Source organism: Tachypleus tridentatus, chromosome 1, assembly GCF_004210375.1.
Source record: "Tachypleus tridentatus isolate NWPU-2018 chromosome 1, ASM421037v1, whole genome shotgun sequence".
Classification (NCBI taxonomy): domain Eukaryota; kingdom Metazoa; phylum Arthropoda; class Merostomata; order Xiphosura; family Limulidae; genus Tachypleus; species Tachypleus tridentatus.
The window spans coordinates 25,267,696-25,292,566 of record NC_134825.1 but is presented as its reverse complement, the minus strand read 5'-3'; the positions used below and the strand labels follow the sequence as shown (position 1 = coordinate 25,292,566).

Genomic DNA, 24,871 nt, shown 5'->3' with positions numbered 1-24,871 from the left:
TCGTAAAAGCTATATTAAACCTAGTTCTAATGTTTTGTTAATATAAGCGTTAATATAAGGGTTAGCTAGTTGATGTCAAGGTATATTTTTACACATACCGCTGGATCAGCTGCTCGTGATTTGATAACTTGACGACAAACCTCCACAAGAACGAGAAATGGATTGGAACCTTTGTTCCAAAATTTATACTGAAGATATCTGATATTTCTGGTGAATGAACCAAAATCCGGAAACGACACTAAAACACAACCATAAAATTGTATTAAAGACATACGACAAAACACATGTTGTTTGTGGTAAACTATGTAAAATAACATTTTATCTAATCAGTTTTATTTTTCAATTGCGTTTAAAAAATTAGATATAATTACGTAAAATTATATTATAATCATTAATGAACATTTGGAACGATAAATAGGTGGCACATTTTTTGCTTATTTCCATACTGTTAGGTCACAGTATCTGCCTTTTTTCATGCATAGTACTTTTTGTTATGAATTAAATGGTAGAAGTAGTAAATCCAGCAATTCAGACTGAATAAAAGAGGGCGCTAGATGGGTGCAAAGGGAATATATCACTTTAGATGACGAGATCATATATTCAAACGTTATTATGAGTGTGGACGTCAATGGGAATGTTATCTTATAATATATGTCTCATCATGCCGATAATTAATTAATTAATTGTCCTAAAGAGAATGCCTAACAGTAATTCATTAAATCAATTATATTTACTTTGTTCTAAAAAGGACACTTAACTCTCATTCATTTATACTTAATTCAGGAAGTCAATTTTAATTAATTTGTTGTAAAAAAAAAAGGATTCTTAACCCTAATTCATCAGGTAATTAAATTACATGTCCTACAAGAACAGTACCTCACTCAAGTGCTTAAAGATTTTCAATGATATTGTAATATATCAATAGCAATAATTAATGTAACAATATCACAATTATATGCATATTACCACTCACCCATTACATATGTCTTTAGGTTCATATCGTCCTAAAAGATGCGATATCATACAATCTTTAAAACTTTAACTTTATTATACATTTTACATCGTGAAGGAAACGTTTATTATGCAATAACACTTTTATTGATTTAGAACAAAGTATTTGGTTGTCGATAAACAAATGCATTTTTGAACAGCAAAGTTTAGAAGAGTATAAACAGGTGTTGTGAAACATGATTTAATCAAAGTAAGCGCCATTTGCTTTAACACACTTTCGACAACGTGTAACGATGCTGTTTATGCCCCTGCTGTATAAATCAGAGTTTCTATGGTCAATGAATTCTCTCAAAGCTTCTACTAAAGCTGCCTGGTTTTGAAAGTGTTTATTATTCTAAAAGTTGTCAAAGAGCTTGAAAAAAATGAAAATCTGTAGGGGAAAGATATGGGGAATAAGATGGATGAGGTAGAACCTCGATTTCCAATTCGTTCAATATCTGGAGCGTCAACTTGACAGGTCTTATAATGCCAATTTTGTTGATCTTCAGTCAACTCATGCGGAACCCACTTATCCAACGTTTTAGTTTTTCCAATCGCATTCAGGTAATTGGGAATCCTTGATTTGTTTGTGCCTAGCATTTCTGCAAGATCACGTGCTGTTGTGTGAAAGGCTTTCTCAACTGGTTCCCTTGTGGTCTTCAAGATTTTAATCTCCATGTCGAAACCTCTACGGTTGGTAACAGATCCATAACCGAATGTCTGGCTGATGTTCCGGGTAGTTTCGATAGCTTTTCGTCCAAGTTTCGAGTAATAGAGTAAAATCAGACAAAAGTCCTTCTTGTCTGTGTTGCCTTGGAAGTTGGGAAAGTTACTCTGAGTATAGTTGAAACAGCAGACAATTAAGACGCCTTGTAAGCGACAAACGTTGCATTAAACCAACCAATGATAAGTCATTCAATATTCAGCTTGTAAATGTCATCGTAAGAATTCCAACATTTCTTTCTGGACAACCTAACAACTTACATTTCTTACACATTAAATGAGAAGCATTAATAAACATATGAAATTTGCTTACTATTTATAATTCCTAATATTACGTTATATTAAATAAAATTTATTCTTTTAATTATCAATCAAATGTTTTACATCATACAGACATCAAGCCAAAGACATCATATATTACACTATGTAACAAATTTTTTATTTTTTATTGTTACCGGACAGAAAATGTTATTTTCCAATTGCTTATGCCTAAAGTAAAAAAAAAAAAGACCTATTTTTCTCTTCAAACTTAACATGGGAGCGTATAACGAAATTATATGGGAGACTATATTTGGGGACTGATATGTGAAAGTGATTTACATCACAGTAACAAATCTGGAGAAACTGTATCTGTCCATTTTTTAAATAACCGTTTTCAACTTCAAACGTACGAAAAATATGTGAAAGTATGGAATACTTATCTAAACGGTTCATAGAGTCTTTAAGACAATGTTCTGTAAGACACTTAACGTTTTATAAATCATACATAACTAATAACTGTCCAACAGTTAAATATAATAAATGAATGACATACTAATAACTGACACCTACAACACCAGACGTTATATCATGAAACAGAACAATATACAAATCCCTAGCTGTTGTTTTTGTTATAAGTTAGGTCTTTCATGGACAGTGGTAGGGACACTCGACTCGTAATCTAAGGGTCTCGGGTTCAAATCCCCATCACACCAAATATGCTTGTCCTTTCAGCCGTGGGGGCGTTACAAACGGTCAATTCTATTATTCGGTGGAAAAACGAAGTTATCAAAGTTTTTGATAACATGAATTATACAGTTATGTGTTTATTATATGTATATATATATATATACATATATATAAAAAACATCACTTACTATAAACACTATATAATATTAATAAAAATCTCTAAATAATATTTAGTTTTACAGATCACTAAATATATTTAATCAGTCCATTAAAATTATCAATACACGATATATTTGGCAATGAGTTCTCCATATGTATACCATACTTTAATTGGTTCTATTAAAATTTAAGAGTCACCAAATATAGTTTTTGCGTAACATTTAAATAATTATTTTGTTATTTAGCATTGATCATGATAAAATGTAGTGGAAAACTATCAGCATGTTTCATTCAACTCAGAATAAAACTAAACTTAAACGTATGAACTTTATAATACATTTATAAAAATGTTTAATAAAATAAAAGTCAATTATAGTACACTGTCGTTATTTGTGTACTTAATATATTTAAAATATATGGTGCACTTTACAAAACTATAAATATGTAGTGATGCACGTCAGTTCAGTACAATTTTTGTATTTTATTAAACTGTACGTTTATCAAATTTGCTCATAAATGATGAAACATTTTCGCAGTCTGCCTATGAAGTTATACAAAACGCTAACTGTGTATTCTTAATACAGGTTAGTGTAAAATTATTGCATATTATGCGCAATATACAGCAAATTCTCAGACTGTAACAGTCGGCTTAGAACAATGTTTCTAAATGAAAGATTGATTCTATTCAAATAATTTTTATTTATGATTTTATTATTATTTTTAATTGTATAATGTTTAGAAATATTATTGCTACATATTAGATGAAAATTATATCATTGACAAAAGCCAGTTTTGATCTACCTGACAGCAGGGATAAGTTTATTTTACGACACTTTTTAAATCAAAGACAGGACAAAGGTTTTCTTCACGTAAGCACTTGTTACACTTGTAAGCACATGTTACAAGAATTACACACAACGTTATTTGTTTCTTTGTTTATAGTTAAACACAAAGCAAGAGAATGAGTATCTGTGCTCTGCTCACAACGAGTATTGAAAACATGTCTGCAAACTTATTGTAGTGTTCACAGAATATACTAATTACCTAAAATATCTCAGGGAACACCAGCCACCCTGTTAATTATACAAACATATACTCTTTCACTTTTTTGTCATTTTCCTAGTAATTCAATTTTCTTACATCTAAGCCCCTCGCTAGTACAGCGGTATGTCTACGGAAAAATGTGAAAATTATTTGTGAAAAGTTGGTAAAAGTGTTATTGTATAATAAACGTTTTATTGACGATGTAGAATGTTGTATGAAGTCATTTTTTTTTAATATTCTATAATATTTTCACCTTTTTAGAGCGGTTTAAACGAACAGACATGTATAGTGAGTAGGGTAAAATATATATATTAACGACAATGTTACACTGAACATAGTTTTGACATCTTAATATATCACTGAAAAATTTTAACCTGACTGAGAAAGATATAGTCCCTTTAGGACATGAAAATTAATTAACTCATGAATTAGCTAAACGTTCTTTTTCGATGATGAATTAATTACAATTAATTTAATTTATGAAGAACTTCTAAATGAATTAGTGTTAAGCATCCTTTTTTAGAATGAATTAATTTTTAACCATTTAATGAATTAGTATTGAGCATCCTTTCAGGGTGTTTTAATTAACCAATTATTAACATGATTAGACATGTATTGTATGAGTAATGGTATCTTGTAAGACCGTCACAAACATCCTTCTATCTAATGACAACATTTGGACTCGTCATCTTTGACGACATCTTCCTTCCTTCGGTAGAGAGTACGTTTGAAGTGTCAGACCTAACACTGTTAAGCAAATGATACAAATTTAAACAATTTCATACACACTTTCTCCACTATAACAAATTTATTAAAACTATTATACACACCAAAATACCAAAACTCTTACTGTGAATGAGGAAAAGCAACGACTATATTGAAGTACCGAAAATTACTTTGGCATGATTCATTAACTCGTGTTCCATCGGATTTTTCTGAACATGTGCGTCAATTCCTAGAGCACATTTAATATAACGTCCATAGTCATGGCCTGGAATAGCTTATATACGTCTAGATAATTTTCTTGTCTAGAATATTCCTCAATATTTTTTAATAAATCATTTATAGATTCATCCATAGTTTGTGCCATCTGGGGAACGAAAATAGAAAGTTGTATTTATAAATAAAATAATTTAAAATACTGCGCAATATGGATATATGTTGTAAATAAATACACGTGAATGTACGTCTTATTCTTATCTGCGGGTTAAAGAATAAAACATTACATATCAAATTATACATTTTCGTTAAATATCGAAGTGGGTGTTGGAATATTCTATTACCAAGATCAGTAAAAATTAAGTGAAAAATATATAATATAATATAATTTACTGTAAGACGAATTTATGAATCGCTCAAAAATATTCAAATAAATATTTAGTAAAATATATTTCGTTCTATATTTGCGTGAATACTTTCTTTTTTTTACAAATATATTGTTTCTAATCTTTGTGTTGTCGACAGAATAAACAGAAACATTCGCGTTTTTCATATGATTGTAATGTTAACAACTGATTAAAAGTTTCTTTTGTAGAATAACGGTTGTAACCTTTGTTGCTCAAAAGAGTTGTTTTTTCTTGGAATAATAAACAAAGTTGTTTATGTGGCTTGTTAAACTACTTGATATATTTTAAAGTATGCTCAGGATAACGAAATTAGGACAATATGACTTCCTCTGAAACAGCATTAACTTATTCCAAATCCATTGTTGGTTTTTAGTTATATAGAAAGGCACACAACCGAATATCTGTACTGTACACGCCAAGGATATGAAAACTTGTAGTTTAGTATTATAATCCTTGAAACTTACAATTGAGCCATTGAGAGGATATTGTGGATAAATGAATAGCCGTAAGAAACATGAATGGTGTTAATATTATGTTATGCAACCCTTTTATTTTATAAAAGGGTGAAACTCGATTGCACGTAGTGTGAATGAACTTTCTAATTGTGAACTGTGAAGAATAAATAACACGAGTTTAATAAACTGTTACAGGTGGTGTTTGTCAAGTCTTTATCTGGATGTAAATATGCATTTCAGCTAAGGATACACGAGCTTCTGAAAAAAGAACTGTATTTTATAGTTCTTCTAAAGAAGACATTTGTGAATATTCACGAGTTGAATAAAGTAATTAATACTTACTGTTTTTTTAGTTTCATGGTGGTAAATCAAGGGGTTATTACACTTCTAACTCTCTTCCAGCGAGTTCCACGCAGGAAAATTAGGAAGTCGTTAATAGGTTCTCCGGGTTTCCTAGGTGGATCTAATTCAAAAAGAACCTAAAAACCCAGTGACAAAACACGATGCAAAAGTAACACCTTGAAGAAAACCACAATATTCAGTTATTTCACCACTGAATACAGTTATTTCACAACTGAATACACTGTTCATTGTTTACATATACCACATATAATCAGCATTACTAATACTAGAATATTTAAGAACACGAGCTGTAAGAAATAATATGTATACAAACTGTTACTCAAATAAATTTCCTCATCAGTTCTTAATATAATTGATCACAATTTGGTGAGAGGTTTTAGAGAAAAACGATATAAATTATATTTTGTAATCAATTTGGCGTTGTTTTAAACTTGGTTTGTCAAAACTTCTTATGTTATAGTAATATTTAATGAAACAATGTCAGATTTTGATTGAAACAGAAACTTTCTGTAAATGTTTTCAAACACAATATAACATTAATTAGATTTACATTTTAATAAACATTTAACGAAAGGTACATGGGTAGAAACAGTCCTTACTGGTCGATCTGCAAAATCCATGAAATGCTTAATCTGAATTTCTTTTAACAGGTCGAGATCCATCACCACCAAAACTGGTCTCATTCCAAAGAAGTAGCTGGAATACGGAAATCAACAAAAAATTATAGCTTGTTCTTTTTAAAATAACACCTTTGTTTCAGGCCTAGTTGCTTGAAGTGAAACTAGGGATACTGTGTTGTCTTACATCGCATCCTATTCACATATATACATGTTATAATTAACATATGAAAGATGATGAGAATATATCATTATTTTTTTTCCAAATAACTGTCCTGTATCAATTTGTTAATATCAGATATGTACAACTGTAACTTGGTTTAATAATTAGCTGATCAGAAAAGATAACAATATAACCAATAATTAGTTTACTTTCTCTTTTTACCTACAAATAGTGCTAAAGTGTCATCTCTTTGAATTTCAATATTCAGTCTTAGCTGGTTGCTGCTAAGTATTGAGGAATGACTTTAAGTGTCATTACTGATACAAAATATAATTAAAATCATGTTTCAAGCTGAAATATTTTGATAGCAATGGCTAACAAGGTTAACAAGGTGAAACGTTCCGTTTTTTTAAGTATTATTAAGAATCTTAACAAGTTTAACAAGTAATTTAATTAATTTATTCCAGTGTCAAATAACTGATTATTTTAAAAAAAAAACAGAGTTACTGTGGTTAAAACAGCGTTATATAAGAAATGTCACGTCAGTGGCTAGGGTTAGTACAGAGATTCCCTAAACTTTCAATGACCGAAATTAGTAGCTGAATAGTTTATCTTGGTGCTTATTTAACAATAATATATGTACTCATTATTTTGAATAAAACGGTTAGTTAATGGCACCACTCTTATTGCTTTATTAATGTTCAAGGAATTTAACTCAGAGATAACTTAAAGAAAACACATGATAACATACTGACCTGAATAGTTTAACTAAATATATGAGTAATGAATGATTTAATTAATTATTAATTAATAAAGACTAGCGACCTGATCTGTTTAACTGAATGTTAATGAACATAACTTGCTAAAGTTTAATTAATATTAATTTATAAAACTCAAAAGAACCTTTTAAATTTACCAAGCGTTGAGAAGGCAGAGAAGATAATGTAGTGAAAATAGTCTAAGGTATAATAGTAATTAATGAAACACTCACTGATAATAGTTTTATACAACGTTGAAAAGTGTGAATAGAGATTGAATTCTATGTTAAGAAACTCATTTTCACCTTGCTAGTTTATGAAGATAGGTGGTGAAAATATTGTGTGTAAAGCAATTTAAGGGTAGTTTGTTTAATGCTAATTATTAAAACTCAGTCAACATTTTAGTTTTCAAAGTATTGATAAGATATTTCGTATATATTTTGAAACTTTGTTTTACTTCGAGGTTAGATGACGTAAAGAAGTATATATGATATAAATACAAACTTATTTCGTATAAGTATACAATAATTATGTATCACTTACATAAAAACCTTTCCATACTGATCTATCCAATTTTGAAGACAAGAAAGGGGTCCCTGTATTTATAGATATATGATATCAATGGTTACTTTTCATATTAGTGCGGTTATTTTATTGTTCATTTGCCTGATTTAGGCGTTTAAACCATACAAACACATCAGAAAACATTTATGTTACACTTGTTACTACAACAAATTATAAAATTTTCTTAAAATCCTCTTGTATAGTTTATTTCACGAAACATTTAAACGAAAATCATTAACACATGTCCAGAGACGAAGGGAACTACAAGACTGTAATATTTTCAAAGTGAAAGATAAAAATACCAGCTTAAACAATTGAATTATATTTTGAGTAAAGAATATAAAATCATACCTTCCAGTATAGTTCCCACATGTTACCAAAAAACAAATTAGGTTTAGGTCCTGGAATTCCTAGCTTGACAAAACTGTTGAAATGTTTTCTCATTCTTCTAATGTTTAGAAAATATAAAGTTAGAGTTAACAACATTCTTCAACCAAATTACACATCTAGAAGTTAACAGCATCCTTCAACCAAAGTATCCATTCATAAGTTAACAACATACTTCAACCAAAGTATGCATTCATAAGTTAACAACATCCTTCAACTAAAGTATACATTAATAAGTTAACAACATCCTTCAACTAAAGTATACATTAATAAGTTAACAACATTCTTCAACTAAGGTATACATTAATAAGTTAACAACATCCTTCAACTAAAGTACACATTAATAAGTTAACAACATCCTTCAACTAAAGTATACATTAATAAGTTAACAACATCCTTCAACTAAAGTACACATTAATAAGTTAACAACATCCATCAACCATTTTTTTATGTTACTAAGAAAGTTCAAACTTTGAACCCTCGTAATGACAGTTTGTTACGCCGATCTCTGAACTACTTCTAGACCAGGGAAAACAGAGTGATGGTGATCTTAACAACTAATATTCAAAATTTAGAGGGTGAAACAACTTTCACACTAAAGTTACGAAACGTTAATATGATATGAAAACTTTCAAACATTTTTGTTTTCTGAAGAATATATATATACGTTTGTTATAATAAATATCTCGAGAGATGAATACCTTTATTAACTCAACAGTCTAGTTGTGAGAGACCGTCGCTTTATCATAATATGTTTGTTTGATAAGAAAACCATCCTTATTTTATATTATACTCTCTACCTAGTCATTTTAGTTGAGTTTGTATAGAGTGTGATAACGTATTGATTTACAAAAATAATTTAATTCAATATATTGGGTTTGTAATGTAAGTATGTCCTCAATCCAAATATTTATGTATAATAGTTCTGCACTTAGTACACGTGCAAGGACGTGGAAATGATAAATACAGATAAACATGTGAAATTGCCAAATGTATTGTAACTGTTGTCGTTAGTGAAAGCTAAGTTTTATATGATAAACTTTGTCGTATTGCTTTAGTATCGAAAATAATGTTGTAGCTGTACACGGATATGGAGGTCAGCATAACACTTACTTTTGACCTGTTTTCTGTGTAGCAACTCGGACATAAATATTATTATATGTTTAGAGAAGAAGTCTTGAAGGTGCTTGAAAACTGCAGCCTTCTTATCAAGAACTGTGAAAAATTATTTCATAAGACCCAGTTTTATGTACAATGGTGGGAACAACACCTTCTGAAGGTCCACTAGTGGCTCAAACTTCACATTATGCCTCCTCACAGAGAAATTGGTCCGTTGTGACCAGTGCTTTCTGTTGTAGTGCGCTGCGATTTCTCTGCTGTCCCAAAAGTAAAGATAACAAAGAAACTTGGTAAAGATCTCCTTGAAGACCCTTCAGGAATACCACCATTTTAAAGTATCCGATAACCTCTCACTCATACTCATCATACTTCAAGGCTTCTAACAAGGTCTTGACGCTGTTGTATTCCTCTTTGAGATGCACCGAATGAGCCAGGGAAGAGACGGTATTTATTACCGTTATGGAGCAACAAAACGTCGAGACTTCACACATCAATCAATAGTTGGGTAAGAAAAAAAAAAGGTTCATTCTACTTTTGAAAACTCTTGGAGTTACAGAGTATCTTTTATTTGTGTTAAAATTGTGTAGATGTGTTTTCTTATAACAAAGCCACATCAGGCAATCTGCTCAATCCAAGAAGGGGAAGTATTAAAACTGATTTCTTGAAGACGCGTGTTCTTCTATTATCATAAATGGTTAAACCTTATCAGACATGATGATAGTTTGTGGTTACCAACGGCTTCATGATTATTAAAAACCGATAACTCGAAAGTGCCTATAAATAAATCGATACGCTCAAAGTAAATATCTTAATAAAAGGTCTGTGTATTTGGTGTTGTGTTAACATATATCTGGAATAATTCTAAACATAAACTAGACAGTATCGTTTATACAACGTGCAATATTTAAGGAAGGAAATAAACCCTTCCAATACTGAAGTAGTGATGTTTGTGTGTTTTCTTATAGCAAAGCCACATCCGGTTATCTACTGAGCGGAATCGAACACCTAATTTTAGCGTTGTAAATCCGTAGGCAGTGGTGATGTTAATGTGAATTGTAAGAAAGTGGAAGAATCAGCTAAAGTCAAATATTATAGTTGTTGTGGAGATAAAACACATAACAGAAAACAATAAAGAAACTGTTGCAATCTTTTACATTAACATAATATTTCTTTATAAATAAAACATACGTGATTATTCGTCTATAAGTTCTTGAAATTGTTTTAGTAAGTTTAACCTAGAATTCCAAGATATTTTTGTAAAGAAACGTTTTCTCTTGAAGAAAAATGAAATGCTTTGACAAAGTGCAAATAAATATTGAAAGATTCGTACAGTTGTGGAAAGATGACTGCTCTACTAACTAAAGAAGAAAAAATGAATTAAAAGAAAATAAACAAATAAGATACAACCATTTGGTGGTAAGTAACGTTAACTTCAAGAGGTAAATTTTCAACTTACTTTGATGTGTATTATATAAAATCAAAACAACCACACATGGAGAGTTTAAAATTAGTTTAAATGTGTGATATAAAATAACAAAGCAACGTGTAATACTGATGATATACAAAGAATATTCGTTGCTAGACAGAAAAGTGTTCACAACCTCAGTGTCATGCTTACCTCTATATTTGTACAACTACAAAATTATTTTCGGTGCTAAAGCAATACGACACAGTTGATTACACGATACTTAATTTTCATTGACGACAACAGTTAAAATATCTTTGTCATCTCAACGTCCTTGCACGTGTACTGAGTGCAGAACTATTATACATAAATATTTGATTTGAGGACATACTTATATTACAAAACCAATGTATTGAATTAAATTATTTTTGTAAAACAATACGTTATCACACTCTATACAAACTGAACTAAAATTACTAGGTGCAGATTATAATATAAAATAAGGATGGTTTTATTTTCAAACAAACATTCTATAATATATAGACTGTCTCTCACAACTAGACTGTTGAGTTAATAAAGGTATTCATCTCTCGAGATACTATTATGATACACGTACATATATATTCTTCAGAAAACAAAAATGTTTAAAAGTTTTCATATCATATTAACGTTTCTTAACTTAATGTGAAAGTTGCTTCTCCTCCTAAACTTTGAGTATTAGTTGTTAAGATAACCATCATTATCTCTTCCCGGGGTTAGAGGGAGTTCAGAGATCAGTATAAAAAACTGTCATTATTGGGGTTCAAAGTTTGCACTTTCTTAGTAACATAAAAAACCTTCACAAGTACATTGGAACCTGAGATACAAAACTGTCTTATTTACTAAAGATTAGAAGAAGGAGAAAACATTTTAACAGTTTTGTCAACCTGGGAATACCAGGACCTAAACCTAATTTGTTATTTGGAAACACGTGAGAACTGAAGATGTGATTTGTTGTCCATTAATTAAAATAAATTCATATGTTTAAACTAATAATTTTAATTTCTCACGAAGAAGACATTACAGTCTTGTAGTACTCTCTGTGTCTGGAAAAGTGTATAATTATTTTTATTTAAAAGTTTAATGTATTTATCTATTTAATGAATTTTAAACATAAAACTCACTTAATTAAATTAATGAACAATATTGCTTCCAATAATTAAGAGTTTCGTAAGGCTAAAAAGTAAATAAGATATTATGAAATAAACATTCTCTCAAGGTAGCTGGGAAATAGTTTCGGTCATAGAAAGATTTGAGAAAGTCTGCACTTCCACTCGCCAGAACCTGACTAATATTAACGTATTTCTTCGTTAATTTCGTTTTAACAATGTGTTTAATAAACATATATCAGTTAGATGGTTATATTAACCATCTCTGTATTTGAAAGAATCATTTTTTTTAACATTGGGATAAATTAATTAAGTTCTTAGTTAAACTAATTAAGATTCTTAACAATTCTTAAAAACAGCGTATTAAATATAGAACGTTTCACGTTGTTAACCTGGCATGATTTGGTACAGAAAACTACAATCTAGAAATTAGAAACCTAGGAGCCAATGGGAAGTAACAGATACTTGATTGATTGCTAAAGTACCTTAAACTATGAAGATAAAACTGCGACATTCAGATGAGTTTACCCAACTAGTATTGTAAGAAATAGTCCCACACTACAGATAATCCAACTATATACCATTTCTATCAAAATATTTCAATGTAACGTGTTATCAGTCTGTATTTATTTTTTACTGTCAGGCTGTACGACTGCACTGGCTTTCCTTACCTTGAAGAAATATATATTAGTCAAATCTTCAGACGGCCAGCACGGCAAGCGTGTTAAGGCTTGCGACTCGTAATCTCAGAGTCGTGGGTTCGCATCCCCGTCGTGCTATATATGCTCGCCCTCCCAGCAGTGGGTGTGTATAATGTGACGGTCAATCCCACTACTCGTTGGTAAAAGAGTAGCCCAAGAGTCGGCGGTGGCTGGTGATGACTAGCTGCCTTTCCTCTAGTCTTACACTGCTAAATTAGGGACGGCTAGCACAGACAGCCCTCGAGTAGCTTTGCGTGAAACTCAAAAACAAACAGAACATCATTTCAATAGGGAACGAAGGTTATAAAAACTACAGATGTGAAGCAACAGACACATGATTCCAATAGGGAACGAATGTTATAAATACTACAGATGTGAAGGAACAGAACATAATTCCAATAGGGAAAGAAGGTTATAAAAACTACAGATGTGAAGAAACAGAACACGATTCCAATAGAAAACGAAGGTTATAAAACTAGAGATTTAAAACTCTACACCAATAAGAAAAATCTAATCAACCACCGTATTATGCACTAATGTTCAGCTTGTGATCACGATAATCCAGTCAGAGAAATATCACACTTCAATATGATGTTGTTTATATGGAAACATGGTCTAATCTGAAGCATCTATGTAGATATGCTGCCAAACTATTAATTTATTCATCAGATTAAATTGTGTTCTAAATGTAACTTGTAATAAAACTTAATGTTACTGAAAAGCTCAACAAAACTTTATGTTCAAGAAATGTTTTGAACATTTGAAATGTTGCATTAAACCTATTCAAACAATAGGTGTATCAATATTTCATTTGGTGTGGGCTTCACTTTCTTGAGAAAATATTACTTTTATGAGAACATTTCTCCTATAATATTCCTTCATAATATTTAAGGTGACTGATATTTTCATGTAATGTAAAGTATACTATCTGACGAACATTTTCTTTTATAAAACTAAAAATATTTTCTGAAGAACATTATTGGAAATATAACTAAATATTTCTGTAATGTTGTAAAGGTAATTAGTTTAGTTTTATCTGACGTATCAAAGGACATTAGTTTCGTGTCCTCCAAATTTCTCTCTGACATACCACTCGTCAATATTTTTGGCCTACGTACTTTTTCTATGATGTAGCACAGGTCAATTACCAATGTGACAGCTCAAATAACATAAACTTCTGGATTATAATATTTGTTTGCTAAGAGATGTAGTCTGTTGTATTTATATAAGAGTAACACATCACACGTAAAAATACACGTATAATCCTATACATAGCATTGCATTCAATTATTAGCACATGTGGTTAAGTATTTAATGAGCTATCTAAGAGCTTCTACACGATAACAAAGGAAACCTAAGTTACCATTTGCATCGCTTATATCTCGATAATCAATCTTTCGGTTACCATACCAACGCATGCAATGTGATAATTGTGATTCACTCTCTCCTTCGACATTATATAATGTATAACTGTATGCAAGATTCAGCCAACGTAATAATTATGATGTTATCTTTACACAATGAATTTTAATAAAGATTTATAATTGCTTTAATCATATTATTTGTGGAAGAAAGGACAACTGTTAACTGTACATGGGAAAGCCATGAAGGTGTAAATTATACTGAATATCCTTATCTTCATATAAACAATATAATTATCTCATAAATTAAGAATTCCAAAGTCCTTTCCGTATAAAAGTATATTAGAAACCTTCGTAATAACATACAGTTGGAAAGACCAAATCTAGGCATCACAACTTATACCATTAGAAATAACACTTTTACTTCGTAACTGAAGTGGACAGAGACAAATATAGTTTCAATTTTATTATCAGTATTCAACTGGAATGGATTATCATGCTTGAAATAACTTTTTAACTTAGTGATTGAAATGACCTAAGGCCAATATAGTTTCAATTTTATTATCTGTATCCAGCTCGAATGGATTATCATGGTTAAAATAACACTTTAAGTTAGGGATTTAAATCCATGATGACAATCTTCAGTTCATTTAAAATGTATTTCATCTTCAGTCAGTGCCCAAAATGATATAGAAATCTTTAATAAATTGGATGTTATCCTATAATTATAAAGCCTAAGGGACTACAGATCTATCATTTATAAATCCTACCAACCTCTGACAGCTGTTTTGATGTCAGTATCTAACCATCTCTCAACGTGCTGTGGTTTGATTTCACTAGTGAGTTAGGCACAGCAATGACTCGTACTTTGACAAATAGTGAAATTCTATCAGTACTGGGACTTACTTGACCCACTTTTCTCTCAGCCCACATGACTTATGTTAAACTGTCAAAATAGAAGATATACAACATTTCACAGACCTTAAACATCTTCAAATTAAACTATAAATGACTTAACACATGGAAACTTATTTACCATCTCTCAACATGCTCTGATTTGTATGATTGGTGAATTTTGTTTGTTTGTTTGTTTCGAATTTTCGTGCAAAGCTACTCGAAGGCTATCTGCGCTAGCCCTCCCTAATTTAGCAGTGTAAGGCTAGAGGGAATGCAGCTAGTCATCACCACCCACCGCCAACTCTTGGGCTGCTCTGTTACCAACGAATAGTGGGATTGGCAGTCACACTATAACGTTCCCACGGCTTAAAGGGCGAGCATGTTTGTTGCGACAGGGATTTGAACCCGCGATCCTCGGATTACGAATCGAACGCTTTAACACAATTGGCCATGCCGGGCCATGATTGGTTAATTATTGACATTAAAACTGTTTCTATGTTTCTATGTGTTGTTAGTTCATTTATTGTTTAATTTTAAGAATGTTTATGGACTGTGAATTAAGCACAAAGCTATGCAATGGGCAACATGTGCTCTCTGCTCACCACGGATATCGAAACCCGGTTTCTAGCTCTATGAGTCCACAGAAATACTCCTGTTCCACTAGGGGGCTTGTATGATCGGTGAGTAAAAATGAGTATATTGAAATAATATATTTTACTAGCTGATGCACTGTGATAGTTACCTGCCCCTAATATTTGGGTATATGTCTTTTTGTTCTTCAATATTACAAATATATTTATTTACCAATCATATACCTATTAAACAAAATCCTGATAGGACTCAAGTTAACAGCAAAAAAATCACTGTATTAGAGGAAGCATTCCACTTGTTGGTAACAGATAGGAGAATGGAAATGTAGATCAGAGTGTCTAACAGATTTCACAAATGTTATAAAAATTACATCTCCTGTCAATTTTTACATTTAAGACTATTCATAATGATCAAAAATCTGTTTGTTACAAAACCTAAAAGTTCATGCATATTCATAAGTAATAAATTCAGTGTTCATAATTCTGATATGTAACAAAACCACCATTATCCTGATATCCTCCAGTGAAATCTCCTTAAATGTTAAAGATCAATCAGCGTTTCCATTTTAACTATGAATTTTGCTGTTCGTATTTATGAGAATGTGGTTACATAATTTTATCTGTTATTCAAACTCCACAATATAATAATGTAGTTATTTTTAGTGTTTAAACTGCACAATAATGGACACCAAACAGAAAAAGCAACAAATAACAAATATAATTCCCTTGTTCATCTCAAAATATCAACAAAAATATTCACAAGTTTCTTAGTTCACAGTCAGTACTACATATCAAGACATAAATGTTTAAGTTCAATTTATATAAAAAATGATTTAATTGTTTAGTATTTTAAATTAGAGATTTGTCCAACACTAATGTTATGCACCTTGTTTCCTTTTTTGTAAAGCTTCTATAGGTCTCTTCCTTTTTTTCTTTCTCCTGATAAAATTCTCTGTCACTTAGCATGCTGTCATCCAGTTATGGCCAATACCTTGCTGTTTAGCTTTTAGTTAAAAAATCAAATTTCTTCTTTTAAAATGGAGACCTTTTCATCAACATACCATGAGCTTATTGCATGTTACATACAAAGCCATAATAAAATCTGAGAACTATTGTTTAAACTCACTTAACCTTAATGCTTCCATCATATCTGAAGGTAACCCAATCCAAAAACTAACTTTTATCTTACAAAAACAAAACTGTCTCAGCTGAAGATTACTCCAGCTATTCTGTAAGTTCATATTTCTATCCGTTTGTCTTATCACTACATCAACACTACCCATCTTTTTAACAATCTTGAGCAACTCAATCAAAGTGCCTTTAACCACAAACATTTCTGCGAATCGTAGACTGTCATGGTAGGACAACTTTTCCACTTCAATTATAATGTTAATAGCCGTTTTGTAAATTGTTTCCCGAAATTCAATGTTCTTCTTAAGATAACGAGTAAAAGATTGAACACAATGCTCCATATATGGCCAAACAAGTGGACCTATACAATGAAATTATAATCTTTTTGGACATGTATTCAATATTTCTACAGATACAACCTAAAATCCTATTTGCACTACCATTAGACTTGCCTAATACTATGTAAAATGATCTCAGGCTGTGGTAATTTTGAAACAGCTGCAACATCTTTGGGTTTTTAAATTGTATGTGGTTCATATAAAGTCTTTTCTTTTCTGGAAGACCTCTCTGCTCATCTGTGTGTTAGCATCATCACTCAATTGATCATGCACTCTCCATTGCGAGTTCACTACAAGTTCTAAATGGCTACCCGTAAGAGATATTTCTCTTGTGAAGTGACAATAACACAAAGAATATGACGAGCAGAGTTAACTAGACTTTTCAGAAAGGAATACATTAAATTATGTCTTAATCTCAAGACAAGTAAACCTGGTAAAAAACATATTGTCTGTAGTCTTGGCAAAATCCCTGTCTCTTTAATCTCTGGCAGCTGGAATAATGCTATTTGTGCCACTGACAAATTCCCTTTTCATAAGGACAACTGACCTGATGATAAGTAAATGTTACGTAAAGGAAAAATTATGGGTAGGTAAGTCAGTAGCACTGGCAATAACATATTGTTTAGATGACTTGTAAGACCGACTGATCATATATATATATTTATATCACGACATTGTTAAGGTTATTCCTGTAGATATTATGCTTATAAAATAACTTATATGATAAATTAACTTATCTGACACATGGGGATTCGATGTGGCTTTGCTATAAAAAAAAAACATCACACATCTTCTCATTCATTTCGTAATAATTTTAAAGAGTTCCAAAATTTCTAGTGGCATCTCAGATACTGTAATGCCCTTGCAGTTGTTGTAAACTTTTGTTTGTTTTAGTAATTGTAGTACAATCTCTGCAGATTGAAAGTCGAGGTCTCTAACCTTCTGGCCATATAAGCCAAACTAGTATTTTATAACATTATTACTGTAAATAACAACTTGTAACTGTAAAGTGATATTTCTTTTGAGACACTTAGAGAAAAACAAGCACTCAGATTTCATCACTGTCTTCATCATTTGAGTGGTTTACAACAGCTACGATATAATTGCAATGTGTATTGCGCTAATCTTGTTTATCAAAATTATGTTATCTTAATATGATGTCAAACGACATGAAGTAAACATCTTTGGGAGGTTAATTTTGATTTTCGAGAACCTTGATTATTGATGGTCTGACTCTAATTTGTGTTTGCTGAAGATGTAAGTAAAATATCGTATTTTGTGTATGATAAAAGTATTCGTTATCTAATTTATATTGTTGTGAGTTTGAAATTTCTCTTTTTCAGTTGGGTTTTTGCAGTCGCGGAAGACACGTCACACATAAGCCATCTTGTAACTTTGTGATTGATAACAACCAAACAAAACCTTTTCAGGACAATATGTATCTTATGATATGCTATTGAAACGCAACAGACTAAGTTTTACATCAATAAATCGTTGGGCACACACCGAATATTATTTATCCTAGAAATGATGCACAGATGGGCTTAATGCTGGCTTGTACCTAGAATAACAAAATTGCACAAACTATTTGTTACCTGCCCGGTGAGTTATTGTTGTAAAACCTATTATTTCATCTTCATTGTGCATCAATACTTGATGATAATGAAAACGTGTCAAAACGTTGTACAATAGTTACTTGTAATAAGTTTTCTTTCATGATCCATATTCGAGCCGTCTACTAATTTTAACTAGAAAACATAATTACATAAATTCCATAATTCGTGGAAGACAAATAAAAGTTTTCTTTGGTATCAACTTTAAAGAATACGTATTGGTCATTTTTGCTTTCAGTTGTTGTAAAACTATATTCACAGTTTGTACGTTTGCTTCGGTATATTTATATCTTTTAGTTTTGATAATTAATTATTAGTTTTCCAGTGTTTATGGTCTAAAATATGTTATTTGATCATAATAGTTTTCATGAAGGAATATGTCTGTAATAATAATTTGTTCACTTTCACTCTTTTGTAATTCAACATAAAATTACCTCAACAGCATAGATACATCTTAAGTCTTTAAACTTATAGAATTACCTCTACAACACAGATACATCTTAAGTCCTTAAACTTATAGTTGACTGATCTATAATTTTCCTGAGCCGAGAGAGTATTGTTTTTTATTATTAAGTAGAAAGCTGCACAAATACCTGTCTGTGGTACGTTGAAAACTAAGTTTTGAAACTATCTATCTAGAAATTACAGTACTATGCAAAAGTGTTAGGACAGACAAGATAATATTTTTCATTCTTTTCATTCCATGGGTGTAATTCTTAAATGTCATTTGAGAATATAAATTTTAATACTATGGCAATGTTATGCTGATCTCTGATGAGTGAACCAGAGTGAGATTACATACCGTTCTTTAGAACTTCCTCATACCTGTACTAAGGATTCTGCTTCAATGAACATAGTGATCAAATTTAGAATCTGATACAGCCGTCTTAACTATATAGAAATAAGCTACCAATGAGCTAGTATATTCTAGAATAAATCAATTTTATAACGCACTACAGATAAACTTTGATATAAACAGATATTAACAATATGCATATTACGTTTTGTTGTTATTTCACAGCTCAAAATATACAAGATATTAATTTCTCTTTCAGGCACTTATAAGTAGACACTTTCCACAAATTAATTTTATACATAAGTAGACTATTTATCTATATTTTACGTACAATATAGAATTATTTCTAAGTATAGCAAAGAGTTCATATAAATGCTTTACGTTATGCTAGTTCGACTCTCCAACAAACTACTGCAGAATTGAAATGCTTCCTTAACACTGTCAAGCACACTCTAGACTGTGAGACAGAAACAGGTAAATTTGACAATAAGATAGGAATAGGCAGAACATCTAAACTCAATGATATTGATGTTAAGTATCTTTATGCAGCCTTCAGGACAGAAGGAAGACTACCACTGATCTCATGCATGAGATTTAGAGCCATGTACCAAATGACAGACAAGTGTCAAATTCTACAGCATCAGGAAGACTCAACAAGAATGGAATATACGATCATGTAGCAGATTAAACCTTTACTTAAATCCATGAAAATTGTCAACAGACTGAAATTTGCTTAAAAGTATTAAAACTGGACTGTTGATGTTGTGAAAGGGAGTTATGGATGAATGAATCAAATTTGAAATATTCTGTTTAAATCCCAGGTTGCACCTCCTGTAGAAGAAAGGTGAAAGGTTCTTACCACAATACATAGAATCTTAAAGGAGGTAGTATGGTGGTTTGGGACGGTTTTTCTCTTGAGGAGACAGGATATATTTACAAAACAGATAGAGTAATGGACCACGATCAATACCGTAAAATACTAGTACGTTATGGTTCACCCAGTGGTTTGAGATTTATTGATAAAGAATTCTAATACTTTTCCGTACTAGAACGTCAAACAACCTAAAACTGGGTTAAGCTGTAATTTAGATGTAGAAGTTAAATAAATTATTTAACAGCTTTTCAGATTAGAGAAACCTACATTGTTTAACAACTTCTCGGCTTAAAAGAATCTATATTATTTATCTACTTTTCAGATTAGAATGTTTTACGTTATTTATCGTTTCTTTAGATTAGAGAAACCTACATTGAAGAAATATTACCGATGGATAACTGTTGTTGTTTTTTGAATTAAGCAAAAAGCTACACAATGGGCTATCTGTGCTCTGCCCACCACGTGTATCGAAACCCGGTTTTTAGCGTTATAAGTTCGCAGACATACCGCTGAACCACTGGAGGGGGTCCGATAGATAAATTGACAGTTCCATTATTATTCAGTAAATTCAAGCTTGAGATGTTATTTTTATCAGACATAATTTATCTTGCACGTAACGTAAAAGGTGTTGATGTGTCTTTCAAGCACTTATAAGCAGATATTTTAGGTTTCAGATAATATGTAAGATCTGAAGTTGTTTATTCTTAAGAAGACTCAGAAATGAACGTTCAGCAACTGTTTACAACTAGGCTTTTCTCAAATTGTAACGGTGTGTTAGACTAGTCTTCATATTCAAAAAGTTGGTCATTAAGAAATGTGTCATTTTTCCATTATTCAGACCCCTAGCCACATAAAGAAAGACTGTATAAATGAAATTTTGACCTTTCTTGAGTTGCTTCATGTGGAACCCTAGGGCACTGATCCTGTAGCAACTACTCTAGTATTGAAGAAACTTAAGATCAAACATCTATGTAATAATTTAGACTAGAGTATTTAAAACCCAAAACCAATGTAATATATGTTTTTTATGATATCTGTTACTGCCCGATACTACAGTGGATAATAATGTAAAGGGAAGAAACCTTACGAGTAAAAAGTAAAATGAAGCAAAGAAATTTTGAAATAATTTTATTAAAATGAACTTATTTGATCCAGTGAAGTGAAAATATGTGTATGGAAATAAGAAAGGAAAATACTGTTTTAAGTTCAGAGTATCAAATTGATTTACAGTAATGGAAGGCTTGCAACATATTGTGTTATTATGTAGACTAAGAGATTGGACCACTGTGTAACCAGTGAAAACAGATGCATAGCAAAATTTAGAGTAAATATAGATTAGAAAGAAGATAGTCAACAGAAGATATAGATTAGAGGGAAGGGAATTCGTCAACAGAAAACAGAGACTAAAGGTAAGTGGATTAGTCAATAGAAGATACGGATAAGAGGAAAGTGAGTTAGTTAACAGATAATATAGATTAGAGAGAACGGATTTGTCAACAGAAAATATAGATGAGAGGGCAGTGAGTTACTCAATAGCAAATACAGATCAGAGAAGAAGATAGTTTGTCAACACAAAATATAAATTAAAGGGAAGGAAGTTAGTCAACAGAAAATGCATATCAAATTGAAGGTAGTTATTAAATAGAAAATATAGGTTAAAGAAGAGGACGCTAGACAACACAAAATACAGATGAAAGGGAAGTAAGTTACTCAAAAGAAAACATAGATTAGAGAGAAGTGAGTTAGTCAATAGAAAGTATAGATTAAAGAGAAGAAATTTAGTCAACAGAATATATAGATTAGAGAGAAATGTGTCAGTGAACAGAAAATATAGATCAGAGGGAAGACTGTTAGTCAAGAGAAAATATATATCAGACGTAAGTCAGTCAACAGGAAATGTACATTAGAGGGAAGTGTTGTTGTTGTTTTGATTTAAGCACAAGACTATACAATGGACTATCTGTGCTCTGCCCACCAAAGGTATCAAAACCCGGTTTTTTGGCGTTGTAAGTCCGCGGACATTCCGCTGAGCTACTGGGAGAGAAAGGGCCGTAGTTATTCAACAAAAACTATAGATTAAAGGAAAGTGACTTAAAAATACAGATCAGAGACAAAGTGAGTTAGCCAAAGAAAATAGTTTGAAATTATTTGCATTTCAAATGCATGGTTATCAGTTACTAAAAAGGAACTGAGAAGTCAAGAGAGGTAAAATTGTGTCTTTATATGTATGTGTGAGTTATATCCTGTTGAAGTTGAAAATATTATCACAAGTAACAGCAGAAAGACTAAAACCACTTGGGTATCTATTAGTGGATACTAAAGGCAAAATCTCTTAGCAGGAATTTGTTACAGATACCAGATGAACCTGATGAAACTATTGAGAAACTTTACAGTGAGATTTAGATTTCAGCTGTTAATAAAGACGTAATTATGGGTGATTTTAATTTCAAACATGTCCACTGGGAAATGATAGAGTCAAACCATGAGGAAGAAAGTTTTCTACGAACTGTTCAAGGTAAATTTCTCCACAAAATTGTTCAAAAGACGTACTAGAAAATCATATTTAAGATTTATTGGTAACTTCCAATATAAAAATGGTTTGAGAACGTAAAAATTAAGGTAACACCAAGGTACATTGCGGTATTGGATTTGCTGTTTTTCTGCATACGGAAATCAGGATTAACGATATTTTGGTCCCAAATTTAAAAAAAAAAAATGTTGAAGTGATGCAACAAGAATTATGTGTTGCAATTTGGTCAGCTGACTTAACTGAAGACAGCGAACAAATGTGAATTTTTTAAAGAAACATTTTTAAATATTTAACAGAAATATATTCCATACAAACATTTTTTTTTAAATTCGATAGTAATATATTCCATACAAACATTTTTTTAATATTCAACAGAGATATATTCCATACAAATATTTTTTTAATATTCAACATCAATATATTCCATAGAAATATTTTTTAAATATTTAACAAAAATATATTCCATGCAAACATTTTTTAATATTCAAGAGAAATATATTCCATACAAAAAAAATGGTAGCTGCAAATAAAAAACATACAAAGGGTGTAGAAATAAAATAAAAAAATATTACATATATAAGTAATTTAAGGTAACTGATTGTTGTTGTTTTCATTTACGCATAAAGATACACAATGGGCTATTGTGGGCTCTGCCCACCACGTGTATCGAAACCCGGTTTTTAGCCTTGTAAGTCCGCAGACATACTGCTGAGCCACTGTAGGACAAGTTAACTCGTATTATAGAAGATTTCGAACAATAGGAGATCAAATAAGTTGGCGAAACAGGAACTTAGAACACCTAAAGTGATGTACGAAATTATTTGGCTGATAACATAAGATATAATATTGAGAATTTTTTAAAAAAAGTGTATCAGGAATAAATACAGGGGATAGAACCTTTGAGGGGCGATAAAAGAGGCTTTTATCTGATGGCTATGAAATGGCTAGGTTATTTAATTCCAGCTTTTATTAATGAAGACTTAAGCAGTATTCCTCATATTGAAGAACTGATGAATGAAAACGAAGTTGAATAAGACAGTTGCATAAATTCTGAGCTTACTACAATAAAATTTGAGAGTTTAAAGAATGTTTAGACTTCTCGGCGAGGTTATATCTCTCCGCTGGTTTGAAAGGAGATCAAGGATTATATATGTGAACTCCTTGTCAAAATTTTCGTCAGTCCTTGAATAGTGGACATGTACCAACAGATTGAAAATTAGCTAATGTCGGTCGCCTCTTAAAAAAGGTATTCCAAGAATTATAGTATTATTAGTCTTGCGACAGTTGTGGGAAAAGTTTTCAAAGGTCTAATAAAAAGTATTTTCAAAGTCATTGAATAAAGTTTACAGTTTCATCAGAGAGCAAATATTTTCAATAAGGAAAAAAATATTTCCTTACAAATCTCTGATATGTTTTCAAAATGTTACTGCATATGTAGACGAGGGAAAAGGTGTGGATTTGGTGCATCTGTATTTTCGTAAGCATTTGATAAAGTGTCACATAGAACTTATCTCTGTAAATGTGACGGATAAGTTAACTAATTGGATAAAATAGTGGCTTGACTGAAGAAAGCAGAGGGTTGTTATAAGTGGAGTTTAGTCAGACTAGATCAGTGTTCCAAGCGGTGTATCTAAGCGCTCAGTTTTCTAACCATTGTTCTTTTGATTTACATTAATTACATAGATGAGGGAATAATTAATAAATTATTTAAATATGATGATATCAAGGTTTTAGGTATGGCTGGCTGTGAAGAGAATATTGCTGTTTTAGAAAAGAAATTAGGTCATTTAATGAGTTCCACAAATAAATGGCGGATGGCTTTCATTATAATAAATGGAAGAACCTGTATGT

The 24,871-nt window shown here is 31.2% G+C and overlaps 2 protein-coding genes across 4 annotated transcripts in view; both read right to left on the bottom strand.

Moving 5' to 3' along the window:
* Positions 1 to 24,871, bottom strand: part of LOC143244701 (thromboxane-A synthase-like) — a 45,271-nt gene that overhangs the window by 9,145 nt on the left and 11,255 nt on the right. The window contains exon 6 of the mRNA XM_076489823.1: positions 99 to 238. Coding sequence (XP_076345938.1) covers positions 99 to 238 — 140 coding nt within the window. The remainder of the gene's footprint in view (positions 1 to 98; positions 239 to 24,871) is intronic.
* LOC143244713 (cytochrome P450 6j1-like) lies at positions 4,719 to 13,205 on the bottom strand. 3 transcript variants are annotated; one of them, XM_076489868.1, is made up of 4 exons: positions 12,861 to 13,205; positions 6,628 to 6,724; positions 6,008 to 6,144; positions 4,719 to 4,954 (listed from the first exon to the last, which is right to left on the bottom strand). In XM_076489868.1, the coding sequence occupies exons 2-3, from the start codon at positions 6,709 to 6,711 to the stop codon at positions 6,034 to 6,036; spliced, it is 195 nt and encodes a 64-aa protein (XP_076345983.1). In that variant the 5' UTR covers positions 6,712 to 6,724; positions 12,861 to 13,205; the 3' UTR covers positions 4,719 to 4,954; positions 6,008 to 6,033. The 3 variants fall into 3 exon arrangements, with proteins under 3 accessions (XP_076345983.1, XP_076345962.1, XP_076345973.1); XM_076489847.1 differs by lacking the exon at positions 12,861 to 13,205 and adding an exon at positions 8,482 to 8,569 and having other exon boundaries at positions 6,628 to 8,162; XM_076489858.1 differs by lacking the exon at positions 12,861 to 13,205 and adding an exon at positions 8,482 to 8,561.

What these genes read in the sequence shown, in the direction of transcription:
- LOC143244713 (XM_076489868.1), bottom strand. Translation starts at nt 6,711, where the DNA reads ATGAGACCAGTTTTGGTGGTGATGGATCTCGACCTGTTAAAAGAAATT. An exon ending in TGGATTTTGCAGATCGACCA is followed by an intron (nt 6,145 to 6,627) that starts GTAAGGACTGTT and finishes CTGGGTTTTTAG; the next exon opens with GTTCTTTTTGAATTAGATCC.